Raw genomic sequence first — 26,351 nt, 5'->3', positions numbered from 1 at the left:
GACTTAATTACCGCAATATTAAACCGAGATTACCTTGTGTTTTGTACATGCTTACGGTAATAAATAATTAAATGCAGTATAACATTAAAATTAATACCTGTAATGTATGTCCACGTACGAAGAAAATGGTAAGGAAGTAGAACTTTCTCTTGTCGTACGCCTATAATTTTCAAGTATAATAAAACTATTGATTGCCCTTTTGTCCCGCAGCATAATACATCCACTTAGATTTTGAAAGGTGGGCAGTAATGTTCTATAAGAAAGTTGCCTTTAGCAAAATTCCAGATTCGCGTGTTTACGATTTTCATACTTCGGTGTCGCATTTTTATTAGTTGACACTTTTTCTCGTCTAATTGCTAGGCAACAGATTTTCATTACCTTAACAACCTAAATTTATTTACTGGGTAAAATACAAACCTCTTGTGCAATAAGTGAAAAATGGACGCTATAAACGTTGTGGGATGTTCCACCGATACAATCCTGTCGAAATCTCATGAAGCAACCGAAAAGTTGGTTCCTAAGAAGTCGGCCGCAAGGTATGAAAAAGAGTACTAAGTGTTTTGCCAATGGAGGAAGGAACATGGGGCGAAACAAGTAGAGGAAAAAGTCATGTTGGCATACTTTTTGGATGCGGTAAGTTTTTGAATTGAGATTTTTCTGCCTGGGTTTCGGTGTTAAAGCGTCATGGGGCATGGAAAGCTCATCGACGGTAAAAAAATACATCGAAGACTCGGGCAGAAAGAAAAGTTAAGATTTCCCGTAAGACGCAAGGCGGCGAAAATTTCATTGAAGTTCTACAGTAGAAGGAAACAAACAGTACTAACTCGACATCCAGTAATAACCCAGACGTTAGTGGTGAGGGCAATACAAATTGTTTCATTATAAATGTTAATGTTTGAAATAAATAATTAACAGCCAAATTTATCTTGGGGTTATTAGATGTCAAATTTGATGGTTACAAATAACAGTCCGGTAAGTGTTGCTTAGCAAGACTTATCGGCTCTGATGCTGTAATAACTCGCCTACCGGACTCAAATTGATAGTCTAATGTGTAATCGAACATCTACTGGACAGTATGAAATAAAATTTCATTTAAATATTTTAACAAATAGAAAAATCAAAATGCGCATGCTAGAAACAAATTTTTTGACTAAGCATTACTTTTACTTTTACTCGAGGTGCCTACATACAAAATTTCATTTGAATAGGCATCTTAACAAATAAAAAAAATACAAAAGTTGAAATGCGCATCTGCATATGGTTGCTTGAGGTTTAAAGAATATTTACCGACAAAGAAAATCGGACATTTATTTGTTCTTTGTAACAAGAACTATAAATTATAACAGTTACCCTTTTTGGAAGATTCGGGTAGTTTTTAGGCTGTAACTGCAATGAAAAACAATAGCGACCTTTCTTATATCCTTAAGAACATGTGTACGAATTTTAAAAGCGATCGGACATTTCTAAACGAAGTTATCGTGCACACGGACAGACGGACGGACAGACAACAGTACAAAATTATAAACGATCCCAAGAATCGTTAATAAAACTATATTTTTAAGAAGAATGCAATAGAAATTGGGGATTATGTCTTATAAACCTTTATGCTTGGTTGCTATACTATCATTTTCGAAAGTATTTTCTAGTCACAATCGTTTAATTATAAGCGAGATTATAAGTGAAGGAACGTTTTATAAAATTATATTAATATCAAAGTCAAGTTTATATTGCTTTTTCCCACAAAGTAATAAACCAAAGGTAAACAAATAAAACGAACAAAGCAAATAATAATTAAGAGAACGACTTGAAACATGAATGAATTTGCACGTGAAAATTTATCAGTAGGCGAGTCAGTAGGTATAATAGTGAGTAGCGATCATAATAGGTACCCGTAATTCATACTACAATTCATACAACTTACTGAAAAATATTTAAGATAAACTTACCTTAAATTTATCGATAAGTATTTTATTAAGTAGATCAGAATGCGGCCTAGTCTTATTAGACGAAAGTGGTCTTCGGCGTACTGCTTGAGGACTATCCAAGTCGTCGCCTGGTGGATCGGTGTCGTGGGATTCCGAGCTGTCACCACCTGCACCCCCGGAACCAGACACAATCTGTAAGGGTGCATTGAAATTAAAACTCTATTATTCACCATTCAGTGGTAGGGGCAAATTGTACTGATTTGAGACTGGTTCAACGAACGACTGTCAATCATATGCTGGGGTAACAAAGAACCAGTAGAAACACTAGAAACCTCTTTATTTTTTAAGATGTTACAGTAGAAGTTGTATAAAATGGATTTAGTGTTATAAACCAGTCGTCTTGTTGCCGTTTTAAGTGTACGCCACTGAAGTAAATGATAATAACAAAAATGAGAGAATTAAACCGTAAAACTTTGGCGTTCAGTCAGTGCCACTAACATTTTATTATGGATTTGTAGAACTCCATTTTTGTTGTCATGGGTGTCAAGAAATGAATGAATCCAGTTATTCAGTCAAAAGTGTGCTTGAAATTGCGCTATAATTTGTAATAATAACTATTATGTATTGTCCTGTAATTGGAAGGTCTGTTCTGTTGGGCAATAAATCTCTATTATTATTATTATAACAGAAAGAAAGTTGTGAAATATGAAGTTATCAAAACTGTCGAGAAGGAGAGAAGGGAAGATGGGCAGGTTGATAATAAGGTGCTATTATTTTTACTATATTATAACACACTGGCAATACTGAGAGTTCAGGTCACACTGTACACAGTTAGTACTGTAAAAGAAAGTGGTATCTAACTGGGATTTTTAAGTTTAAGTTGGTGTTCCTTCCAATGTGCCAGTACAACTATTTCTACTGATGTATTGCCAATGGATTGTATAAAGTACATCTAAAACCTTTACATAATAATTAGTTTCTAAAACAATTCTATATTCGACAAGTTTAGTGCAATCTTTCGGCTTTATCTCTGGAGAGGGAAGCGTGAATCTTTGCGGTATAGATGATCTACAATCAACGTATATCAAGCTTAATTTGAGTAAAAAATTTCCAAATAAACAAATAAATTTTTGCCATCAACTAGTTGATGTTGCAAATATGTTAATTACTCGTTGATCATCAGCATCACTGTTACATCTATGTACCGTATCCCTAAGATCATAAACGTACAGTTATATATCGTGCTCTAAATGCTATACGTTATTGGTTATTCAACAAATGAAATTATACTAGTAGGATGTTTATTTCCTGGATACGTCACCGTATCCCTTCAATGTTGATATCAAAGTGACGTGTTAATAAATTCATCACATTAATTAAAGATAATAATAACCTACAAATCGTTTTAGAATCTGCAAACACCACAACACTAGTGGTTATTGCCGCCAATTTCTGTCGACCACGATCTCTCATAGTTGGAGGTAATAGCACAGTATTTCAAAATTTTTCAGTTACACTGTCTATAAATTTTACTTAAACGTTGATGTAAGGAAACTAACAATGAATTCTTCTACAACGTCGCATTAACTATTGGTTATATATCGAGCGCCACTCTCTTCAGCTACGGGAAAAAGTAACAGACACATAAATAATGACAGAATTTGCTCGAAACAGAAACTAATAAAGGTAAGATTACGTACGATCGAGTAAGAAAATAGAAACACCACAACCTACAAAAATCAACGTTAAAAAAAGAAAGGGAACACAAAATTAAAAAGCTACATAAACTAAACATAAAAATGTGTGTTCCAAAAATGTATGGAAAGTAGGAGTAATGAAAATGTATGTGTAACTTGAAATAGGTATGTTATATAATAAAACTCTTACCAAGCTATTCTAGCAGCAGCCTAGTAAAAATTTGACAAACATTAGTGTTAGCCATGTAAAAAAGTTTAATTGTGTACCTACTTATCAAAGTAATAAAACTATAAACAAATTAGGTGTGTCGTAAATGTTTACATACCTCAATCTGAATTCCGCTATCGCCGCTATTGCATTTTGTACTCCTCGCTGCTTTATTTGTTTTTTTCCTCTCTTTACTAGAGCGCCAAATTAAGGGACCAAACCTTTAAATTATAGTAATAACGTTAAGCATCTCATAAAATTGAACAATGGTAAAGATATACACGTAATATACATCTAATAACGCATGCATCTACCTTAGATGCCTGCCGATATGCACAAAAGAATTAAAAAAAATATTAGCACTCTATACGAAAAGCGGCATAAAATATGCATTAGGTTTAAAAAGATGATATACAAGGGTAGTTCTTGTGTCGAGCTTTAAAAATGATGAGAGAGGATTTGAAATTACTTTCAGTAAAAGATGATGCTTGTAAATGTGTACGTTTGGGAAAGTACTGACAAGAATTTGTAGCCTAAACAGGTAGCTTAACGCTTCATTCCGATTAACGAGCGTGTCAAGTATTATTAAAGAAAATGAAATTGAATAAATCCTACAGTTATTATACAATGTTTTCATACGATGTCGTTTTAAAAGCCTGGAAGCCGACCTCTCTGATTACATGCCTCTTTTATTGAAGACATCCTCAAAACCGAACGTCATATTACTCATATTCGGTTCAGTGGATGCCTCTCGCGGCATCTTGGTTAGCGTCGAGTTTTCTAGTCGAGGTCCCCCGCGCACTGGCCGGGCTTGTTCTTGGGTTGTTAGGGAGCGAACTCATAATTCGACACGCCAAGATTAACGAGCGGCAGTTTCCGCCCATTTTGGGAAAAGGACTCCCTAACCACCTTACGTTATAACTTATATTCATATGTTTTCTAGGCTTAAGTTTAGTTCAGTAAGCGTGGTTGGTAAATACAGTCCACTTAGTGTAAGAATTAGTGTAAAGTGCTACAATAAAGGAAACCGTGAAAGCACTTGTTCTTATTTCAAATCAACATCTACCACAACTGGGCTTGCTGGATTCACATGGGTAAAGACATCATTTGAATATGCGAACACTACAATTACTTTTATTCAAAGTGTCTCCATACAAAATTTCATTTAAATATCTTAACAAATTAAAAAATCACAAAAATAAATTTTTTGAATCGGCATTAGTTTTACTTTTATTCGATGTGAGTGTAGTACTTTGTCTGACGCTGTCAATAGCAACGAGGATGTATACAAAATTTCATTTAAATAACTTAACAAATAAAAAAGTTGAGTGCGAATGCGCAAAACAAATTTTTTGATTCGGTATTAGTTTTACTTTTATCCAGGCTTTTATCCGAGGTGCTTATACATACAAAATTTCATGCAATTCCGTTCATAACTAACGGAGATGTCAAAACCGTCTTCTTAATTTTTTGGCCTACATTGACAATTCACGAACTCGATCCACAAAATGCTCTATAAATAATTATTTTGTTTGTTTTTTTGCAACTTTTTACATTAAGTGACTGGGGATCGCGAGATGAAAGTAGTTAGATGAACTTAATATCATTAAAAACAAGATATTTATTTTTTTTTTTGAATATAAATTTTATTTAAACAAATGAAAAATTAAAAATTTCTAAAGATCAAACATTCATAATAAATAATAAATTTCTTCCATGGGGATCGCAGTTGTAAGCGTCCCCATTACACTTATATTATATTATTATATTATATTATATTATATTATATTATATTATATTATATTATACTATATTATATTATATTATATTATATTATTATATTTATTCATCCGTCGTGGCATAATTGCGATTTTTTGCAGTTAATTTCGAGAGCCGTTATGTTCATTTTAGGTCCATTTACGCGCAACAAAACCTAGTTAATAAACCGATACAATGAAATATCGAAGGATCCTCAGTATTACAATAACTTTTTTAACTCGTTTTTTAACGACCATTTATTTTAATCTTCCAAAATACATTTTATATACAAAAATGCATCAAATTCATGTCTTGCGCATTGCGATAATGCTCTTAATTTTGTTCCCAATGATCTTGGTGCGCATGAATAATGATTTTGACCTGTTTTGATCAACATCCGGGTGGTCGTCAAAAATGCATCAAATTTATGTCTTCGGCATTGAGATAATGCTCTTAGTTCTTTCCTAGGATCTTGGTGCCTGAATAACGATTTTGATACTGTTGTGATATTTTGTCTGGCAGGACGAAATTTTGGGATTCTTAACTAGAATGGACAAGGACGGTTTCAATGTAATTAATTTTCATAATTTAAATTTTTGTTTTGTATCGTTCGTTAAGTACTTCAACAGAAATTATTGTTACGAAAAAGAGGTCAAGGTTTTGCAGTGTTTACATTTTAATCTCATTTTTGATTTATTTAACGTAGATTTCTGAGAATTTTATATCGCTTTTATTCTGTTATCATTGTAAACGCTTAATTTAATTGACAGGTGGATGTTATTTATCGCCTTTTCTTTGTATTTAAAAGACAGAAAATTCTATTTTTCCTAGTATTTTAATTTTGTGTTATCTCTTAATGTCGGTTAAAAATTGATTATAAAAATAATTTCTACCTCTAGTTTAACTTACGTTAGTGGGAAAATTTTCTGTTGTCAACTGCTTATCATTGGCTATTATAATTTGTAATTTTGGAAGAAGGGTTTCCATCTTAAATAGAACGGACTGAGAAGAGGAAAGGCTTTTTGCCAGAGTCAACGCAGAACTACGTTTCTTTGTTTTGAAATCAGCGTCTTGAGAGTTTGAAAGCAGATCCACATTTACATGAAGTTTGAGGTTGTGTTTTGGAGTTTTGAAGTTTTTAATCGTCAGTTTGTTGCCAGTCAGGGCAGTTTTTGAGTTGAGTGAAGATTGTTTATTTCGCTTCGGCGAGTTACCGCAGTAGTTTGGATTGTGTAGAGGCCAGTCAGTTTTGGAAGTTGGTGGAGTTTCCGTTTTACGGAGTGGAAAACCGACTTGCGGCAGGTTTGTGTGGCGTCAGTTTTGGAAGTTTGGACCTTCAGTAAAGTGGGTCAATAAGGTGTGGTCGGCGCCGACTTGAGTGTTTTTTTTTGTGTAATTTTGAATTTTGTTGTTTTTTTTTGTGTACCGTATTTAGGATTAGCAGCTTTGGACATGTACCGAATGTAAGTAAGATTAAGTTTTAATTTTAGTTTTTTTCTTTGTAATAATTGTTTGTTTTTCTTGTTGTTTTTTTTTATTTGTGTAACCATTAAAACTGAAATTTGTAATTCTCACATTAATTTCTGTGTTTGTCTTTCGAACGATTTCATTTCCTTTCATTTACTCTTTTCTTTGGATACTTGCCCAAGGTCCATTTTATTTAATCAAAATTCTTAAGATCGATTTGGAATTTAACGAGGAATTTAAGGTATTTGGTCTAACCCACTATCTGGTAGAAGTTAATAATTTAACTTAGAAAAAAGTCGAATTCCTCCTCTGTGCTGGGGAGAAGTTTTGTTCCGAGGAAGATAAAGGTTTGAGCTAGCTAGGTTTGTTTAGGTGTTTTGTGTACGGTCTTTTTGTCCTACGGAACGATGCACACAGCAGTTTTATTTCTGTGCGTAATCACGATCTCGAGGATTAGTTTCAACAATTTTTAGCCGGTTTTTTGTGGGTTCGCGATTCATACGACACTTTCTTCCACCAAATTTTACATTCATCACAAAGATAACGTTACCGGGTGGTGCAGAAGGTCAAGTGCACCATCGAAACGATCCGTTTCCATATTTCTAAAGCAAGCGATAAGATCAATTTGTTACCAGAAAAGAATGTTACCCACGTAAAGAACTGTAAGTTATTTAACAAAATCTCATTTGTATAAAGTAGTGGTCGGTTTTTTCTAGAATTTGCACAAGCAATTTTGTTGGAAGTTATTTTAATATTTAATATTTTATGAACCACGCCACTAAGTCCAATAACTTGACAAGAAAAGTGAATTTTGATCGCTTTTGTTTTAATGAATATATTCGATCAAGGGGTATAAATACATTCTTATTACTGAGCCACTATAAAATAAGGGTATATTTTCCTACAAACATGTCATGTACTTTACGTTGTAAAGATATCCCTCATTGCTGGCACATTTCGGCAATCTTTCAGACGAGTAAAATTAAATTTAGTTTAGCATCAATAGGTACTCTCATTAATTGTTTTTGATTTAAACAAGCCCGAACAAGAACATAATTGTATATCTATTTCACTTTTCAAGACATCTTTAAGAGTGTTATAAATGGTGTGGGCTTACCTTTGTTTCTGTTCGGCATTTTCCTCTTTAACGTCTATCGAATCAGTAGCGATTAAAGACGGAACACGTTGTGGAGAATCTTCCTCCGAAGGCTCGCCCAAAATTTCTGGATACGGTTCGACCAAATCGATGCTGCCATCCTTGCTACACTTCTTTTGAAAACGTAACGAGAACGTCTTTTTAAACTTCTGCAAGACGCTCTCAGCCGTGCCGCCCCCTGCAAGAGAAAAACGAGGAAATCATTAATTACTCAAGGAAATGCGACGAAAACTTTCGGTTTCAGCACATGAACGACCGACGCTGCGCTTGTAAAGCTACTTTCAAAATTAAGTTTATTTATAACCGGCGTGGCTTTCAGTTAAATTGCGCATTTTGGTTTGAATTTACATTGAATAATAAATAAAACATGAGTTTGTTGGTGACGATATTATACGTTAATGCTTTCGTCTTCGTATCCAGCACATTGCACTGAGTTTTTGCGGCACGTCTGCTGCGCCAAGATTTGCTAAGGGTTGGGGTTAATTATCACATCATTTAAATGAAATATAAGTTTAATTTCCCTAGCGTTTCCTTTTATAGGATAATTTCGCAAACTAAACACCTAAAATCAAATCAGACTCAAAGATTTCTATACTATAATATAAGCCGTGAGGAAATGAGGCAAAGTATTATGCACGAGGCATGTATGGATTAGCTTATCCACCGTGGCTTATACACTCAACCCTTATGCGGTTAACACCCCAACTCCTTTACATTTCTGGAAATCGTATACTATGAGTGCAGTTGAAGTATTCACAAACAAAGGACAGATTACATCAATGTATGCAAATATAATGCAAAGCGTATATATCCTACATTTACATCAGGACCAATGCACTATGGAACTGACTCCCGGGAAACCGTATGAAACCGTTGCATACTTCCCTTTGAAGTTTTATATATGTATTTATTCATGAAATATCAGAAACTAAAAACGTCGCGTTGCGTTTACCCCCGTCAGATGAAACAGTACAGGGGGTACATTTGCCAACAAAACATGTAAAACAATCGCTGTACCTTCCTACCGTAAATTTTGGGGTTGTAATTTTGTCGTAGAAATTTCCGTTTCGGTTGTGAAAGGACATCTTGCTGTTTGCTATCGCAAAAGAATCTCGCGTTAGCTTTTCATGATGATTTTGTCGGCCCGTCCGTCCGATTGTCTATTTGTTCCTAATCTAACTATAGAACTAAAAGAGACAGCAACGTCGAACCTTTGGCCAATCGATTTCTACGAGTTAAAGGATCAATGCCAATCAATATGAGCCGGATTAAAGGTCGTGTTTCCGAATTTACATTGACTCAGTTTCATAACCATACATTATTGCACTTGATTAGTCACACTAAACTACTGATTTTTGCATTAAGAATTAACGGACTGTGTAACATCGTAAGTGTGTGAAATTCATAAAACACCGTTTTAGTAAGGAGTTTTTATTTTTGCCTGTGTGTTCTCTGATTATTGCATGGTGAACTCAAAATCAACAAGTAGACAGTCGGCTGTAGTTTTGATGGCGTTGTTATATGGGCTCCATTTGGATTCCTATATAATTCGTTCCAGGACAAAGACAAAGACGTTATTGACATCTTTTCTATTTTTCCACCCAATTTACAGATTTTAAGTCATTTAATGTTTACATTTCCTTCAAATATTCAACGATCTTGTGTTTGGTTGCCTTCAATATTATTTAGTTTAAATAAATATATCTCCTTTTGGGGTTTAGATGGAAGAGCAGGAGGGAGGTAATGCACCTTTCAACTGAATCTCGCCCCAGTTTTATGTAATCCATTATATTGTTTATTTCTTTGTAATTAAAGGCATTTATTATTATTATTATTATGGTCGGTGTTTCTTGTGAGAACTCAGGTCTAGCCTGGTTAACTAATCGCACGGATTAAAATCAAGTAACGATTAGTGTCTGTGTCTGTGTCTGGTGGTTATGTAGGGTCCTTAAAAAAAAAAAAAATCACACGTACATTGGACATCTAGGGATAGTATGTAATTCGTACTTACCAACATACCTATTGATGGGCACAATAGCCAACGCTATCAGGAAAGAGGAAAACAAAACAAAACAAAAATCATTATAATAATTCCTGTAATTTTATTAAATGGAGTTTATTGTGTAAGTGTTTTTATTATTATTATTATTATTATTATCGGTGTTTCTTGTGAGAACTCAGGTCTAGCCTGGTTAACTAATCGCACGGATAAAAATCAAGTAACGATTAGTGTCTGTGTCTGTGTCTGGTGAAGTTATGTAGGGTCCTTTAAAAAAAAAAAAAAAAAAAAAAAAAAAAAAAAAAAAAAAATCAAGTACATTGACATCTAGGGATAATGTAATTCGTACTTACCAACATACCTATTGATGGGCACAATAGCCAACGCTATCAGGAAAGAGGAAAACAAAACAAAAAAAAAATCATTATAATAATTCCTGTAATTTTATTAAATGGAGTTCATTGTGTAAGTGTTTCTTTGGCTTTGCTTATTATTATTAATTATTATTATTATTATTATTACTGGTTCATATGGAACTGTTTACATGTAAAGACTTTTTCATTAGCCCGACACTGCGTTGCCGAAAAAGTACTTCACTGCGAAAGAAAAGTGCCCAACGCCTGCGAAGTGTATTTGACATAAATCTGATGGCAGACTATCTCGAATACAGTACCGCCGCGCCGTGTAAAAGCGGTCTTATTTCCAGATTTCGAAAAAGTCTCAATTGCAGAAATGCAAAATATCTCATTCTTACTTCTAGTTCAAAATCGTTCAATGTAAAATCCTTACGGTCCCTAGAAACGCACAAACGAACACTATAGGTACATCCTCTCACTTGTATTACAACAATCACATCAGGCACTCTAGGAAAAGTGGATTTATTTATCATTATTTACTTTATAAACTGGCTTTTTTTTGTAAACCTCCCCGGGATCTGTATCAACATCCTCACAATACAATTGTCACGATAACATGTAAAGGAATAGAATTGAACCATCGATATGGGGATGATCCTGCTAACCACAATACGGTTTGGGTAAATATAATATTTATTAAGGTCATTTTGAATTAGAAATTAGGTCACCAGCGTCAACGCTCGAATATGGTAATTTAGTATAGAAACTACACTACCCTCCGGGGTTTACGGCATTGTCCTAATGGTTCATTAATTATACTGAAATATATGAATTGAGAAGCGCATGTAATGTCAAAATTCTAGGTGACGATACACTTGTTGTTCATCATGTGAATGAGCCGTTTACCTACACAAAATTGTGTTACGAGATAGACGTTGGTTTCAGTATGTGTGCTGCGTTTTGAACGTACACAATTTATGAACTGATAACAGGTCTCCATTGTTTGCATTACAATGGGCGTGGAAATGTAATCGCATTTCAAACTTGGTCGATTTCATCCCCTATCACTCCTTTTTAACTAATAAAATGAACAGGAGAGGAATTTGCAAGGTTTATAAATTGAGAAGTGGTAGGCACTTACCGGGTAAACTACGTTGAGAAACGAGATCTTTGGTCCCAACCTGACGTTGTCGAGCGTCACCCTTGCTGGACCATTTTCTGAAACCGTAATAAATTATTAAACGCCGCTTAAATCCGTTTCCGTGATAACATTAGTAAATTGAATTTCATATTTGATTAATTGAATTTCAAAATCCATCAATTAGTTCCAAACTACCTATAGCGTTAATGGACCTCGGTGTTCGACAACGATGAAATGATTTGTTCATTTTTCCATGCCTAATTATCGATCTGGACCTTATTGAAATTTAAAATGTATTTGAACGATCATCGCGGCTGTAGTATTTACTCGATTAGTAAAATAGTTCATTCTTTCAAAATTAGCGCAATATTTAAACTAATCTATTTCTTTTTCTATTGTGCTTGAATACCATGATCAGTGGACATTCAATAATTTTTCGCTGTTTACTCATTGTAATTCTTATCACTACTCGCGCCCCCTATAGTATTGTGGGGGGGGGGGGACAATTTTCAAATTTTCCCACTACCATTATGAATTTTAAATGAGCCGCATCAAAACATTACAAACTTTCGATCGCAAATGGCATGCACCAATGACACTCAAAATCTGTATATTTGGTACTTATTTTATTGAATTTTATCTCTGAACTAAATTACCAAAGGACGATTTAAGTCCTAGAATCGGTACGTACCTACATTTCTTAAATCTACGACGGAGTCATTATGACATATTTAGCATGGCCCGATTGGATAATAGCATTACTAGTGTTGTAAGTTCGATATGACGCGTTTCATGATGATATTCATATAAACCATTACCTAAATTTGCCACCAAAATCATTTCTGTCATTTGCTATTTCAGTTGTGTAAATTCCCTACAATAAATTAATGATGTTTAAAAGGATGCATAGGGAAATTCTTATGCATTCTCAAAAAAATATCCCTGTATGTATTCTTAGCCATTTCCATTTTTTGTTGAATACGTTTTAACATGGATGGCGGGCGTTTCCGAGCAAGCCACCTGGTTAACCCATTGTTATTTACTAAGATATATTTTACAGTTGTGAAATGTGAGCTAGTGGACATACTATAAAATGGATTTTCGCATGTCCAGAACAAACTTTCTTATTATATGGAACGATTTTTATAAAATTTTGATATCATGTCCTTCTGAAAAGCAATTACACACATTATCGAAAATCAAATACGACTTATGAAGCAGACGAACTTGTCGCTAGGACCAGGCATCAAATGTCTCGGGAGCGGAATGCCGGAAGTAGAGAAAGTGGTACATCTTGTTGAGATGCATACAATAGTACCACATTCGGCCTGTCGAATCACTAGTAACGGAATTATGGAATTTAGTTTATTTCATTTGAATTTGTGTCTTAGTGTTGATTTTCCATTATAGAATTATTGTTTGCGACAAGAACTTTCAATATCGGGCAAAAGTTAATTAATTTCAACGAAAATGCACATCTGGCGCAAATAAGATAACGCACGCACGTTCCGAATAATTGCGCGTCTCGTCAGAAGAAAAGAAAAGGGGACTTCACGCGCGTTGTTGACATCTGATTTAATTGTAATTGGTACATTAGTTGTAAATACCGGTTGTTTTGATAAATTAATGTTGGCGACAACAAAAAAGCTTGCTGGTTCGCGACGGTTGGAAAAGTGTGAACGTCTCTTTACACTATTTTTATTCGGGTAGTGCCTCCTATTTGATTAAGTGAAGACGTGGTTTGGTGTAATTATAAAATCTGTAGAGAAGAAAGTTAACTGAAGTTGTTTAAAAGTTGCAAAAAGCTTAAAGCGTGTTGTCGGCTTTACAGAAAAAAAGGTAGTCAAGTTGAATAATCGTATTCAATGTGTCAGTGTGTTTGTCACTAAGTTTGTGTGTTAAAGAAAAGTGAAGTTCTGAAGTTGTCAGCGTTTGTGTTAAGTGCACCTGTTTATCGCAAACCTGTTTACGACCGGATTATTTGGATTATTTAAAAAAAACTGTAAGCAATTTGAAGATTTCTTATTTTCACCATCGACCGCTTGCGTGCGGGGTAATAATTTAAAACAGGCTGTGTGTCGTTTCTTTCTTCCAGGAATTTTGTTTTAATTTCCTTTTTATGTGTGTCGGAATAAATTTTTGTCATTATCAATCAATTAATTGTGTGTTTATTCGAATCCGAGTCTTTATGTCAGATTTTTCTCTTCGTATCCAAGATTTATTTCAGGTGCTGATAAAAATTCTTAATAAATTATTTGGAATTTTGAAAGTTGATCGAGGTCACTGAGTCTCCCAATTTATTAATTTGTTAATATTAGGACCTTGCTTTATAGCAGATGCCTGATTGATCTGTATGAGCATAAATAATTTATTTTTTCGTGTAAAAGTTTGACATATTGTGTTATGTTGACATAGCTCTAGATAGCGTCAAAATTTTAAAACCTGGTACCACTCCCAAGTAGTGTGGAGAAACTTTTCCTACCTCTTCTGACCTAGTACCACTAAAATATTGTTGAATTAATTTTCTGCGTATTAATAATTTTTTTCTAGAGATATAATGTATAATGTTATCTCAACCAGCGAGCTAGACCGTTAAAAATTTTAAGTCATTTCATTCGCGGTAAAGGAGGGGTAACAAATCCCTACTTCATTTCAAATTTTAACATTTTAGAGGAAACAAGTGACACTCAAAGGCATTGGCTAATTTAACAATTTAGTGTTAGTGCCATTTTTAATGAACATAATATAAAGTTATATTGTTTAATGTAAGTTTTGCCAACCTTACCTTTTATTAATCGTATATTATATTATACTTTGATACTTGACAATAAATTATTGAGTGTATTTTTAGGAAATTTTTGCAAATTTATTTGCAAAGGTAGTTTTTGACCTCACTTTGATCGGCCGGCCGGAGCGCCCGTAGAAGCACAAAGATGAGGAGTGTACGTGTACGCACCGGGCCGTGTAATTAACAACTTTAGGGACGGGGTTACATTATGTGGGGTTCGCGACATCTGGGTGCCATCCCCAAGCGTAGTTTACCAACGTGGCGATTTTTCAGTTTTTTTCCTATCTTCTACTTCTGCGTAATTTTTTTCCCTAGGGGCGAAATTAACCATCTTTTGCAAGGCGCGTATCTTCGAGGGGTAGGCGACTTTGGGCGCCCAAAAGTTACCTTCCGCTGCGAATTTTGTCACGCGGTTTAAAGTTTCTTAAGGCTCTTTCTTTCCCGTGTCGTTAATAGAGCTATGAGAACTGCCCCAAAAATTGAGTACTATTTTGTGGAGGGTTTTAGCAAAATCCACCAAAATGGCGCATCGATATCGACAAAGGAAATGTGGTAACCCCGGACAAGATCTGATGGTGGAGTCAAAACTTCAATAAAATAGAATGGCAATAAATATTAAATACTGCCACAACCTAAGTAGGTGCAGGTACCTCGTCTTCATCAGACGACGACATTTTAACAAGTGATCCTTTAATTTTTATTACTGTGGTATGCGAGATATCACAAAGTGTACTCCCTGTTGCTTATTGCCTATTGCTAGTTGCTCATTGATAATTGCTCCGGTGTCCGAGCGTATTAAAGGGTATGAATAAAACTGTAAATAAATGCTTTTGCTTAGAAGTATGAAGCAAATGCTCATGAAGATATAAAAAGTTAGCCATTTGCTTTCAATTGCGTATTTACTTGTCGAAAAGTGATGTTGCTATTTAGTAGCATCAGAGCTGTCACTATTAGAGGTTCTTCACGTTTTTAATGCATTTTCCAAAAGGGAAATGGACGTTTTTATCCGCACTTTGTTCGTCTGTATCACTAGTAGTCTCTCAGTTTAAGCTTATTCGTTGTGGTTTCTTTTCTTTCTTATACTGTGTAGCACAGCCCGAGACCAGAACGGTAAAAGATTGTTTGGATTATTCACTTCTTCCCCAAGTTATTACTGGTTCTGTGCCGGGAACGAGCGCCTTCGTCGGTCGCAAGTGACCACGTTTTAAATTTGTTACACTGTTGTTTGGTTGAAAGTAAAAGGCTGAAATGATAAATCTCCGAAATGTAAAGTACTTAATACAAGAAACAGAGTACACCATCAACGAGTGATTTTAAAAATTTGGTCCAGTTTGAAGACGAATATTTGGCAAATCCAGGGTTTCAAAGCGGAATTGGTAAAGAGCTATATTGCAGTCCATTGTTTCTCGCACCGCAAAAAAAAAATTCTACAGACTAATCGTTGGATTCAGTTTCCTAAAAGTCACCATGCCATAATGGAAGCTAAAGAGCTGTGGGTAAGTCAGTTTAGATTTCCAACTGCTATTGGAGCACTGGACTATTCATATGTGAAATCAGAGAAACTTAAATTACACGGGGACGAATACGAAAATCGCAAAGGAGAACTAACTTTGAATGTACAAGCTACGTGCAATGGAAAATACATATTCACCAGCGTGGATGGGGGCTGGAAAAATGCCGACGTGAGAGAAGTAAAGCGATGCACAGCGAACGCCGTTCTCATTCCTGATCAGAGATATGGAATTGAACTTTGGCTTATGACTCTTCGAGAACCTGTCGACACAAACGTAAAGTATCCTTACAATAAACTGTTGTCAAAGAAAAGGGTAATAATCGAGCAGTGTTTTTGACAACTGAAACGGCGCTTTCCTAAATTGAAAAATGGTTGTGGCGTGAAATTGGCTCATGTCACAGATATAATTGTAGCTTGTATTTTTTGACATCGGTCTTTTTGAAACGCGTCTTCATGTTATTGGTTTTCTTCATTAGTTGTCCCCTAAGACTTCCATATCATTTTAATATTTTTGTAACCCACCTTGTTTCTTTTTTTTACATGCTGGCGTTTGCGACTTACTAAGGCCATTGAATAAACTTAATTTTTTATTCAATGCTAAGGACACTAGATATTTACTGACTGGACTTGCTATAAATTCCATTACCTGAACCTTACTATCACTTGCACATGCAACATTACCTTCGCGGATGACGACATTTTGAACACTGAATAACGGTATGTGCACAACAGGTCACTGGTAAACTACAGGTATAAAGATAAACACACAAAATTTTGTTATTCTTCAGCGTGAAATATGATCACTTGAGCAGTACCTCCAACTCCCAATATTTTAATCAATATCATAAGGTAATCATTATTTAGAATGAATGAAGTAATTACTTTTACTCCTACCTTTTGATATAATCAAGCAAATGGTTATATCAAAAGGTAGGAGTAAAAGCAATTGCTTATGTGATGGTTTTGTCCGTCTGTTCCGCCTAACTCGAGAACAAAAGGAGATAGCGCTGTCAAACCTTCGCCAATCGATTTCTACGAGTTCGCTATTGAATATGAGCCGGATTAAAAGTCTGGTTTCCGAATGCGAGCTGATTGGCAAACAATTTCCCTATTGAAAGTCGTATGCGATTCGTCGTATCTTGTTCTTCTTCCTTATGCTTATAATAAGCATTTACTTTATTTTTATTCGTATGGGCCAAGGGCTTTTTTGCAAAATCTATAATGGCGCTAGCTGAACTCAAAATGGCGCTAGCTATAGAGATTCTAGCGCAATCTTGCTTTTCCGGAAATTTAAAATTGTGATAAGTTAACGTTCATCGGCACTGGCTTTTCGCCTATAAGTGGAAATAATGCGAGTCATCCTGTATTTTTACTCACGCTATTTACTATACGAGTATATGATACATGCACTTTTGTAAACAACAATGCAATTAATAAAAAATTATAGGAAAGCACAAACATTTATCCTAAGTAGGTCTAGACGATGCGGAACGCTGAAATCTACAGGTGCAGGCAACTTTTCATATCGTATGCCATACGTATGTCCGTCCACTTATTTCATATGGATAAATCGTGAACGAAGAAGAATTTTCATAACAAGTGAGGTTAATATTATTCTGCGCACACCAAAACTCAATTTACATAAATTAAGTATCATTCTTAAACTCACCTTTTTCCAATTTCGCGAGAATCTACAAGTTGTGGCGTTGATGTGGCTTTTGTTCTTCTTTCGACACTTTCCACCGGGGATCGACGACGATTAGCTTCATGAGATGGCTGAAATCACAATAAACACAAATTTCAATACGTTTAATTACGGATAATAAACATTCAGTCTTGAGCATTACGCAATGCATAGATAGTACGAGTAAGCTCTAATAAAAGTAAATTAAAGTTCCATGCAATGTCTCTAAATAGCCAATTCGTTGCGAGATGAAATTGCTCTTTTGTATAAAAATCGTAACTGCGCTATTTCTTTTATTTTCTCAGATGTTCCAATTACGAAGTGCAGTTTTATGTCGACGTAAATAGTAGCGTAGTTTAATAAAACTAGGAATCTTTAATCTAACAAAGTTTAAAGTACAAAAATCCGATTTGATGGTGGAAGGATTGCTGAAAGGATTGTTTCCAACTAAAGTTACCACTCCATAAAATATACGGACCAACGCGCGAATTTCATTTATATTTTAGTAGGATGAATTGGAAAACAGAATTAGGTAGTCGAACTTTCTTATGGTGACACGCATAGTAGTGGAAATGTGGAAATACACAGTGTGAAATAGTTTTATAAACGCGACCAGAATGATAAGACCATAATGATGTTTTTGTTCAAATAACGAGCCTTTGTGTGCCAAACACAACATTATTCATAAAGGTTAAGTAATAGCATAGAGTAAAAAATATGTTTTTGTTAGCCAATTCAAAGTACTACAAGTGTTTGATCGGAATACCTGCAAGATTTTCATTAACTATACACCCTAAATTCATAATTTTGATAAGGGCGGAAAACATGCAAAAATATGTTGATTTCGTACCACTCCTGCACGTCCCACTTAACAATTATAATATTTGTGTTCCCCACAGACCGGCACTGTTGAGTGATTCTTTCTAGGATTCTTCACTAATAATTTTAAGGGCCAAAAAATTCTCTTTGCAAGACTGTCCAGAAAATGAAATTTGCATGGTCCAAGAATTGTTTAAAAATTTACTTCATTGCGTGTACAAAATTGCCTAACCAATAGTACATCAGTCTATGTTGAAATTTTGTTACTGTCTTATTTGTGAAGATCTCTTCGGATCTTTCAGTTTTTCGGACGTATGGGATTAATTAGATTCTTCAAACTATTCTCCAGTTTTCAGTTTCTTCAAGATTCTTAAAATTCCGGTTTTTCCAGATTGTTCGGATTCTTCAGACTCTTAAGATTCTTTAGTTTCTGTAGATGCATTGAACCCTTCAAATGCATTGTATTAATCAGGTTACCTGCATTCTCCAGGTTCTTTCGATTTCTGGTATACTTTCGGTATTGTTAGCATATTCAAATTCCCTCTGTCATTAAGATTCTTAAAAATATATTTCGATCCATTGGATGCTTGATATTCTTCAGGTTTAGATCCGTTATTCATTTTTCCGTTTCTTCAAGTTCTTTAGTTCCATCAGCTTTTATGATTCTCCAGAAACTTATGATTTATAAAATTTTTCAGATGCTGATGTTTGGAGATCCTTCGAATCTCAAGGTTCTTTTTTGCAGAAATCGATTTCAAGGCATCCTAAAAAATTACTTCATAGGCTTGGTATCAGATGAAGGCGTGTCTAATCCTGCGTTGTTTAGGTGAAACAAATGTATTCCACGGTTCTTTGAAATATTAAAAGGAACCACAAATGTTTATTGTTTCTATAAAGCAATCGATTTCGGGTTAACCACCCATCATCAGGCTATGCTGAAAAATATCACATGAATTTGAAGTTGAACACAGGATTAAAATTATTACCGTCATTTGATATATATAAAATGCAGCGACATTGAGTTGAATAAAATTGGATAAAAAGTATTAATAAAATTACATTAATGAAGACAGTAGGTACATCGGGAACATCTTGACTAGGGGTACATCTTATTTGGATGCAATTATAAAATTTAGTTCTTAAGAGCACAGTCATGTTGAAATTTGGTTATTACTTATGACGGTGTTTAAGTACTAATTTCTGAGCCCGTATACGTTATGCAGTGCGTTAAAGATAGCAAACGCAATCAGTAAGAAGCGAACACTAGTAGACCTGCCGACTCACTTTCAGATTTTGTTCATCTAGGCCTAAGATATCAATTGCGAAAAACGATATAGCAAACCTGTTTCCTCTATTGACTTTTCGTATTAGCAATCTTGGATGGACTGACAGACCGAACGTGGCATTTCATTAGAAGCTTTTCAAAGTAAAAACTTTCTTTTATAAAAATTAAATTACCTGATTAAAGCGCTTTACAGTCACATTGGGACTGACTGTAACAAATTACACCAGACAAGAAATTGCGTGATACTCATACACGATTTTTTCTAAACAAACATTCGGTCCAAAATGGTTCCAAAAAACCAAAAATTTGAATGTAAGCTTTAATTTTTTCTCGGCAACCAGACGATATAACGACTTTTATCTATATTTTTTGGTATGGATTTGTAATATTTCCAAAATATCTGCTCCAAGTTGGCGCATCGTTAAAGGCGGGAGAATTATTTGAGCGTAACAGTTTTGGTAGGCATCCTGTATATTGGTTATCGTCTTGAGAATATATTCGCATTAAACAAAGACAATAACACATTAGTGTTACCTCCGATTCCTTTCTGGGCTAATAAAAATCTTCAGCAGGTTATTAACAGCACAGAAGAAAAAAGTATAATTGAATTAAAAAAAAACTTGCTCCTTACACTTTACAGGATGAAGTTTCCACTTTGATCTAGTACAGAAATCAATTTAAAAATAACTAGATTACACTATTGGAGAACTGACATGTTCACAGCCTGATCATGTAACAAATTGGCAGTGTCTCAAACGTCTCCACTAATAAACGCAAATTGAATTTGCAGCCACAAAAAATCACTCGTCATCATTTCATGTTCCATTTCGTATAGCGGTTGGATAAGTATTGAGGTTTTAGAATTTGTATCGTCTTATATCAATTACACGAAACGTGCCGTTTCCATGTTATCCGACAGATCTTGTAAATTGTTTTGTCGTTTTCTACCGCTAAAATGTAGGGAGCTTGAGCCGTCTTCTCTGAAAATTAACTTCGCATTAGTGTGAACGAATGGAATAGCACACAAACCCTCATTGTTTCGATACAATACGTTAATTTGCATCTTTTAGTGGGCAATAAGGTAATTGATCGGATCAGATCAGGTACCGTCAATATATAGTTATTTATTATACAAGGGAAAAAGCATTAGATTTTAGCTGGAGAGCTAACATCTAACACTTTTCTCGTATAAGTATAATACCACAGGTGATAATACACTATTTTTTTTCTGTGACGGGGAAAACGATATATTGAAATCGTATCGATTTATAGAAATTTGACGTTTTAAACTGCAGATAAGCTGTTGTACTTCTCGCGGCAATATACGAACTGCGTTGCTAAGGGAACCTTTACTTGAGTATTTGAATATCTGTCAATTTATTTAAGATTGTTTAATAGTTATATTGAATGATATAAAGTTAAAAATCTAAATTGGGATCCATCTTGTAAGCTCAAAATGGGGTTTCAAACTTCTTCCAAATTTAATAAATATACCTTCCCCATGGAATTTATTGTGTAGAAAATAGTAAATGCGACTAGTTTCGTCAATAAGGCATCTTCAGGCGTTAATTATAAATGAGTTGTTTAAATTATGAAACAATTTCAGGGTCGGTTAAGCCGAAACTGAAACATTTTAAAACGGAATTGATGGGGAGGTATAAGTACTTAACCTATGAAACTTGTCGTGTTACAGAGGGAGTACATGGACGTTATGAATTGATTTTAGACATTAAAACAAAAGTTTACACATCAACAAATTTAAAGTTTCCAAATGCCAGTGTTTATCTACGATGCCAACTTAAAATTTGTCACCGTAAAAGGTCTTGCCAACCTAAGACATATCAATGTTTCCTGTAGTTTTTGATAGTAGTCGACTTTGGGCGCCCACAAGTTCTTGGAGCTCGAATCGCGATCTCGCTCTTTCGTGTCGCCAATAGAAGCTCGAGCTATGAGTTTTTTAGGGGGGATTTAGCGAAATCCACCAAAATGCGAATTGCAAGTGAATGGGACGTCAGAACTGTGTACCGACAAAGAGAATGTGGTAGCCCCCGATAACATCTTATTGATGGCGGAGTCAAAACTTCGAACTCGAAATGCAGATGAACGAGACATCGGAAGTGGGTACCGACAAAGGGAATATGGTGGCCCCCGACAAGATTTTACCGATGGTGGAGTCAAAACTTCAAACTCGAATTGCGGGTGAACGGGCCATCGGAAGTGGGTACCGACGAAGGGAATATGGTAGCCCCCGACAACATTTTAATGATGGTGGAGTCAAAAGTGGCTAATAAAACACTGATCTGCCACACAAAAATGCGCTGAAGTCCCTTCGATCTCACACGAAGACTTTGATAATGTTTTCTATAATAGATCGCGGAAAAAAAGGGAGCGAAGGATTGTGAGAGAGCAAGAAGTAGTCAATGTCAGAGCGGAGGCTTCCACGGTCAAAGCCCTTAAGATGCGGGCGACTTTCGGGATAGGACCGTGTCAGTATTGAAAGAAAAGTCAACGTTACTTCGTAATGATAAACAACTTCCTCCTGTCCCCTTTGGAAAGTGAACGAACTTTTCGACAACATTGACAATGACATGGTTATATCTCGGAAGTCGCTCACATATTAAAAATGTAATCACTTCTGTCGACACTGACCAAGTGGCGCTTTCGAATTTTCTTTAGGTTAAAATTTTTTCTTTCCAAACCTCATAATGACATTGAATACGTACACTTACGTATTTATAAAACACTACACTACTACTACTAATTATGCTCCACAAAATGCGACCTCTAGTAATAGATCTCTCTTTATTCACAAGTGTTCGCCAATATACCGTCGGGTCGATTGTATTAATGTACCTAACAGATGAGAAGGTCTCACAACACTCTGAATTCACTATAAATACTACTGTAACGTAAAAATCTTGAAATGAATTGATTTACAATAGTTAAACTATTATTTATCACTCATATATACACAATTTATAACAGCGCGAACTATTTATTACTTCGGCGTTGAAATTGGAACTGGCTGAAACACAATATGGTTTACTTATATAGCAAACGCCCCGCGCCCATCTTTCTCAAAAGTTCTCAAACGTTTCCAAACGCTCCCGAGTATTCTAGAAGTTCTCGAACAAACACGTCATATTTCTCGGAAAGAATGCTTTCATTAGGTACTTATTGCCGATGAATATCAGTTATGGCGCCTCGATGTTTATTGAGACTTCTATAATGTTCGCTACACTATCTAACCAATTATACTTCTCCAGAAATCTATAGAATGATATATAGAAAAGGATATAATTTGTTTCATTCATTTCTAAAATGATATCCACATGCACTTTTTACTGGTGTATAGGTAGATAGATAATGCTTTTGTGAGATAATGCTTTTGTGTGACCTATATAATATAAAATACGTGGAATTAGGAGGTCCATGCGATTTGATACTTAAAACTCCCGCCCGCTTTATTGCGCTAGAAAATCAAATCAGTTTGATTTTTGACGCGAGAGGACCGACACGGGCGACTTTAAAATATGGAGCAATTGATTTCAGAAGTGCAAAAGAGATTTGTTTTTCTCTAATTGCTTCAACACTATAATTAAACTTAGATATTGATATCCTTGTGAAGGAAACTGAGCCGTGTGTACTATCTTCTTTTGTGTACCTATTCTTGTACTTGACTTGCATTATCATATACCATATATGTCAAGATGCTAATAAATCACTTTATACTTTATACTTTATACTTATACTTGTATACTGCTGAAATAATCTCGGATCACAGAGTAGCTTTCTATATAAATGATGATTTATGGGATTGGTAGTAACAAAAGACATTAACCAATAAAAACTTGGACATCGCCATTTGAGAGATAATCCGCTGTGAGAAAAGAACCCAGTAATTAAAGAGAGGCTTCAGCTTTGAAAAAAATAACAGATGAAGTCTCTCAACTATCTGGTTTCTTCAAAGTTGTCAAATAAATACATATCTTTAAAATCAGATGTTACAAATTTTGTGCGTCATATTCCATCTTTTGTGAATGTGCAGTAACAAGCGCCGTGTTTACAAATTTCGTACATAAAAAAACTTTGGTAGATTAGTTAAAATAAAGCCGCACAGAGAGATTGAAAAGGATTGATGTCCCGCGGACTATCTGCTTTCAAACTGAACTTGTATTAATAAAACAAATTCGAATATGTCTAAATATGAAATTATTTGTACGGCAAACTTGCACACCACTATCAGCAAAACTCATCAGAATCTTCGATACAATTACTGGAATGTATCCCTTACTAAAATTTCAGCAGTGGAAAGTTTGAGAAACAGACGGATGTATAAGTTGGTGCCATTGGAGGATGAGTATTGAAAGCTTCATTTGATTAAAAAAAAGGTACTTTATTCTTAATTTCCTTTTTAATTAATTTAGGAGTGAGAAAATTTAATTTCGTAATCCACCATTTGAGAACCCTTTAAAGTTTTGTTGTTTGCTAGTTGTCGATTGGCCTACTACTATGCTAACATTTTTTAATTAAAATCCTTTTACCTTTCCAAAAAACCTCCCGGTAAGTTCTTTAATTGATAAGAAAGAAATAACTTACTTTCCGCATAACGCCGAAGAATAGATACGTGGCACAATTATTTATTGTCTGATTAATTCCTTTTCTGCTCGTGAAAGTTTCATCTCTTCTAACATTTTATATTTCTTTTCAATCCAATCTGTAAATGCTCAGTTTACGTATGGGATTAAGCGAAACTCATTAAACGTGGGCTGTTTCGAAATCTGAATGAACCCAGCCAGAATTCATTATTACTGACTTAATTCACTTGATGCATTGAAAATTGCGAGTTTTCAATTAAAGGCAGGTTCACTAATTTATAGGACTAAACAAAATTTAATAGGTACATAGGTAAAAGTGTGTGAAATGGAATCACGTTTCGATAGAAGCCAAATTGTATTTGCCATATAAAATATACGAAAACTCGCCATGTTGTATACGCGCTAATGGAACACTGAACTAAAGTTTTAAAGTGCACTTTATGTACTACTACACTTTGATCCCTCTCAGCTTAGACCCTTGTTTAACAGGTAAAATTGTAGGATTAAGTATAACCTGAAAAGAAATTATCGCTCTGAAGTTTCTTTTGTGACAGCTTTATTCGAAAAGCTGAATGGTTTATATTTATTTACTTTAAATGCTTCGCAAAACTTTTAGCGGCTAAACAAAAATCGGTCAACGAGGAAGTATTCATGATTCTGACACGAAAAATGGTATATACGAACTGACAGAAAAGCAATATTTTGTTAATGATTTAGTAGGAGGCCGTTCGCTTATTAAAAAGGCGATTTTGATGTAATTTTGCACGTAAAAATAAGGCACGTTTTCAAGTTATTCAATTCGGTATTTACCAAAACAGATCCTTATGGGCCGAATGCACAAAAGTTAATCAAAGCTTAAAGTAGATAGAGCGCCTAGGTTAAAGTAACAAGAAGTTGGTGAAAATTTGGTCACTTATTCTCTGAGAGACGCACTTTCTAATGGTCAAAAGAAAAAAGTGTTCCTATGTGCCGTTTCTGAGATATTTGACAGTAAAAACAGGGTATTTTAACATGGGCTCTTATGGACAGTTTTTCTGAGCTAGCGAAGGTTTTTGTATCAAGACTTAAATGAGATGGGTCTCATTAGAAGCGAAATTTTGTGACGAATCTAAATATGCACGGAAAAGTACATGTTCATGATGAATAAGGAAGATATTTACCGCCGAAGCGGCGTCTGCTCTGACGCGGCGGCACGCTATGCAACGCGTTTAAATCTGATGACTTTTCCACTAGGTCTAGTATATAGCTGAGCTAGGACAATCTTTTCCTTCTTCTGCTGAGCACTTTTCTTCACAAAAGGCATGGTATCTTTCAGAAAAACACCAAAACCAGCGATATTTATAAAGGCCTGCACACGTCTGTTGACACACTGATCGGATCGGGATCAAGATAGCGACTGGGGATCTCTGGCGCCAACATCGAAAAACCAAATCCACTACACCGACTTCACATAAAACGCCAAATTATTTAGTTTCCCGGCTTTTACATACGTCTCGCATACGTTTTGATCAAAAAGAAATATATTCGTTTAGGATTTACCGCTTACACTGTGAATATTTAGTCGCGGTGTGTCGTCAACATTTAGTGTGCAAAGGTTTGAAACAGGGTCGAAAAGTAGGGAGACTAGTCAAGTTGACTACTGTATCCTTTTTAAAAATCATGTAAGACGTTTGCATTGTGCTGATTTGAGCTTGTGTAAAAGGTAAGTACATTTTTAAGCCGAACGCGCTCTAACTACTTTAACGGAGCTGTTAACTCATTTGTTTCGATAAAAAAAATGACATTTGCTTTGATTAAACGGAACTGTTAAACCCCGATTAAGCTAGAATTCGTATGCACAAAAAAGAATTAGCATTAACGGCGCCGTCAAGCAGCCTCTAATCACGGTAAAATTTAACCGGTGCTCGTCGACTAATTAAACTGACAGTTCGTTCATAATTTTCGATTTGAGCTTGTG

The 26,351-nt window shown here is 35.1% G+C and overlaps 1 protein-coding gene across 1 annotated transcript in view; it reads right to left on the bottom strand.

Moving 5' to 3' along the window:
- The window catches only part of LOC116164881 (spermatogenesis-associated protein 13-like), a 96,831-nt gene that overhangs the window by 30,600 nt on the left and 39,880 nt on the right, over positions 1-26,351 (bottom strand). Inside the window, exons 3-7 of the mRNA XM_031479127.1 lie at positions 17,678-17,784; positions 11,708-11,784; positions 8,173-8,389; positions 3,949-4,051; positions 1,947-2,117 (exon numbers count right to left, since the gene is read on the bottom strand). Of these exons, the coding sequence (XP_031334987.1) occupies positions 1,947-2,117; positions 3,949-4,051; positions 8,173-8,389; positions 11,708-11,784; positions 17,678-17,784 (675 nt within the window). The remainder of the gene's footprint in view (positions 1-1,946; positions 2,118-3,948; positions 4,052-8,172; positions 8,390-11,707; positions 11,785-17,677; positions 17,785-26,351) is intronic.

The sequence above is a fragment of the Photinus pyralis genome, unplaced genomic scaffold (genome assembly GCF_008802855.1).
Source record: "Photinus pyralis isolate 1611_PpyrPB1 unplaced genomic scaffold, Ppyr1.3 Ppyr1.4_LG2, whole genome shotgun sequence".
In the NCBI taxonomy this organism is placed as follows: domain Eukaryota; kingdom Metazoa; phylum Arthropoda; class Insecta; order Coleoptera; family Lampyridae; genus Photinus; species Photinus pyralis.
Note: the sequence above shows the minus strand (reverse complement) of the source record. Positions and strands in the feature narration are given on the sequence as shown.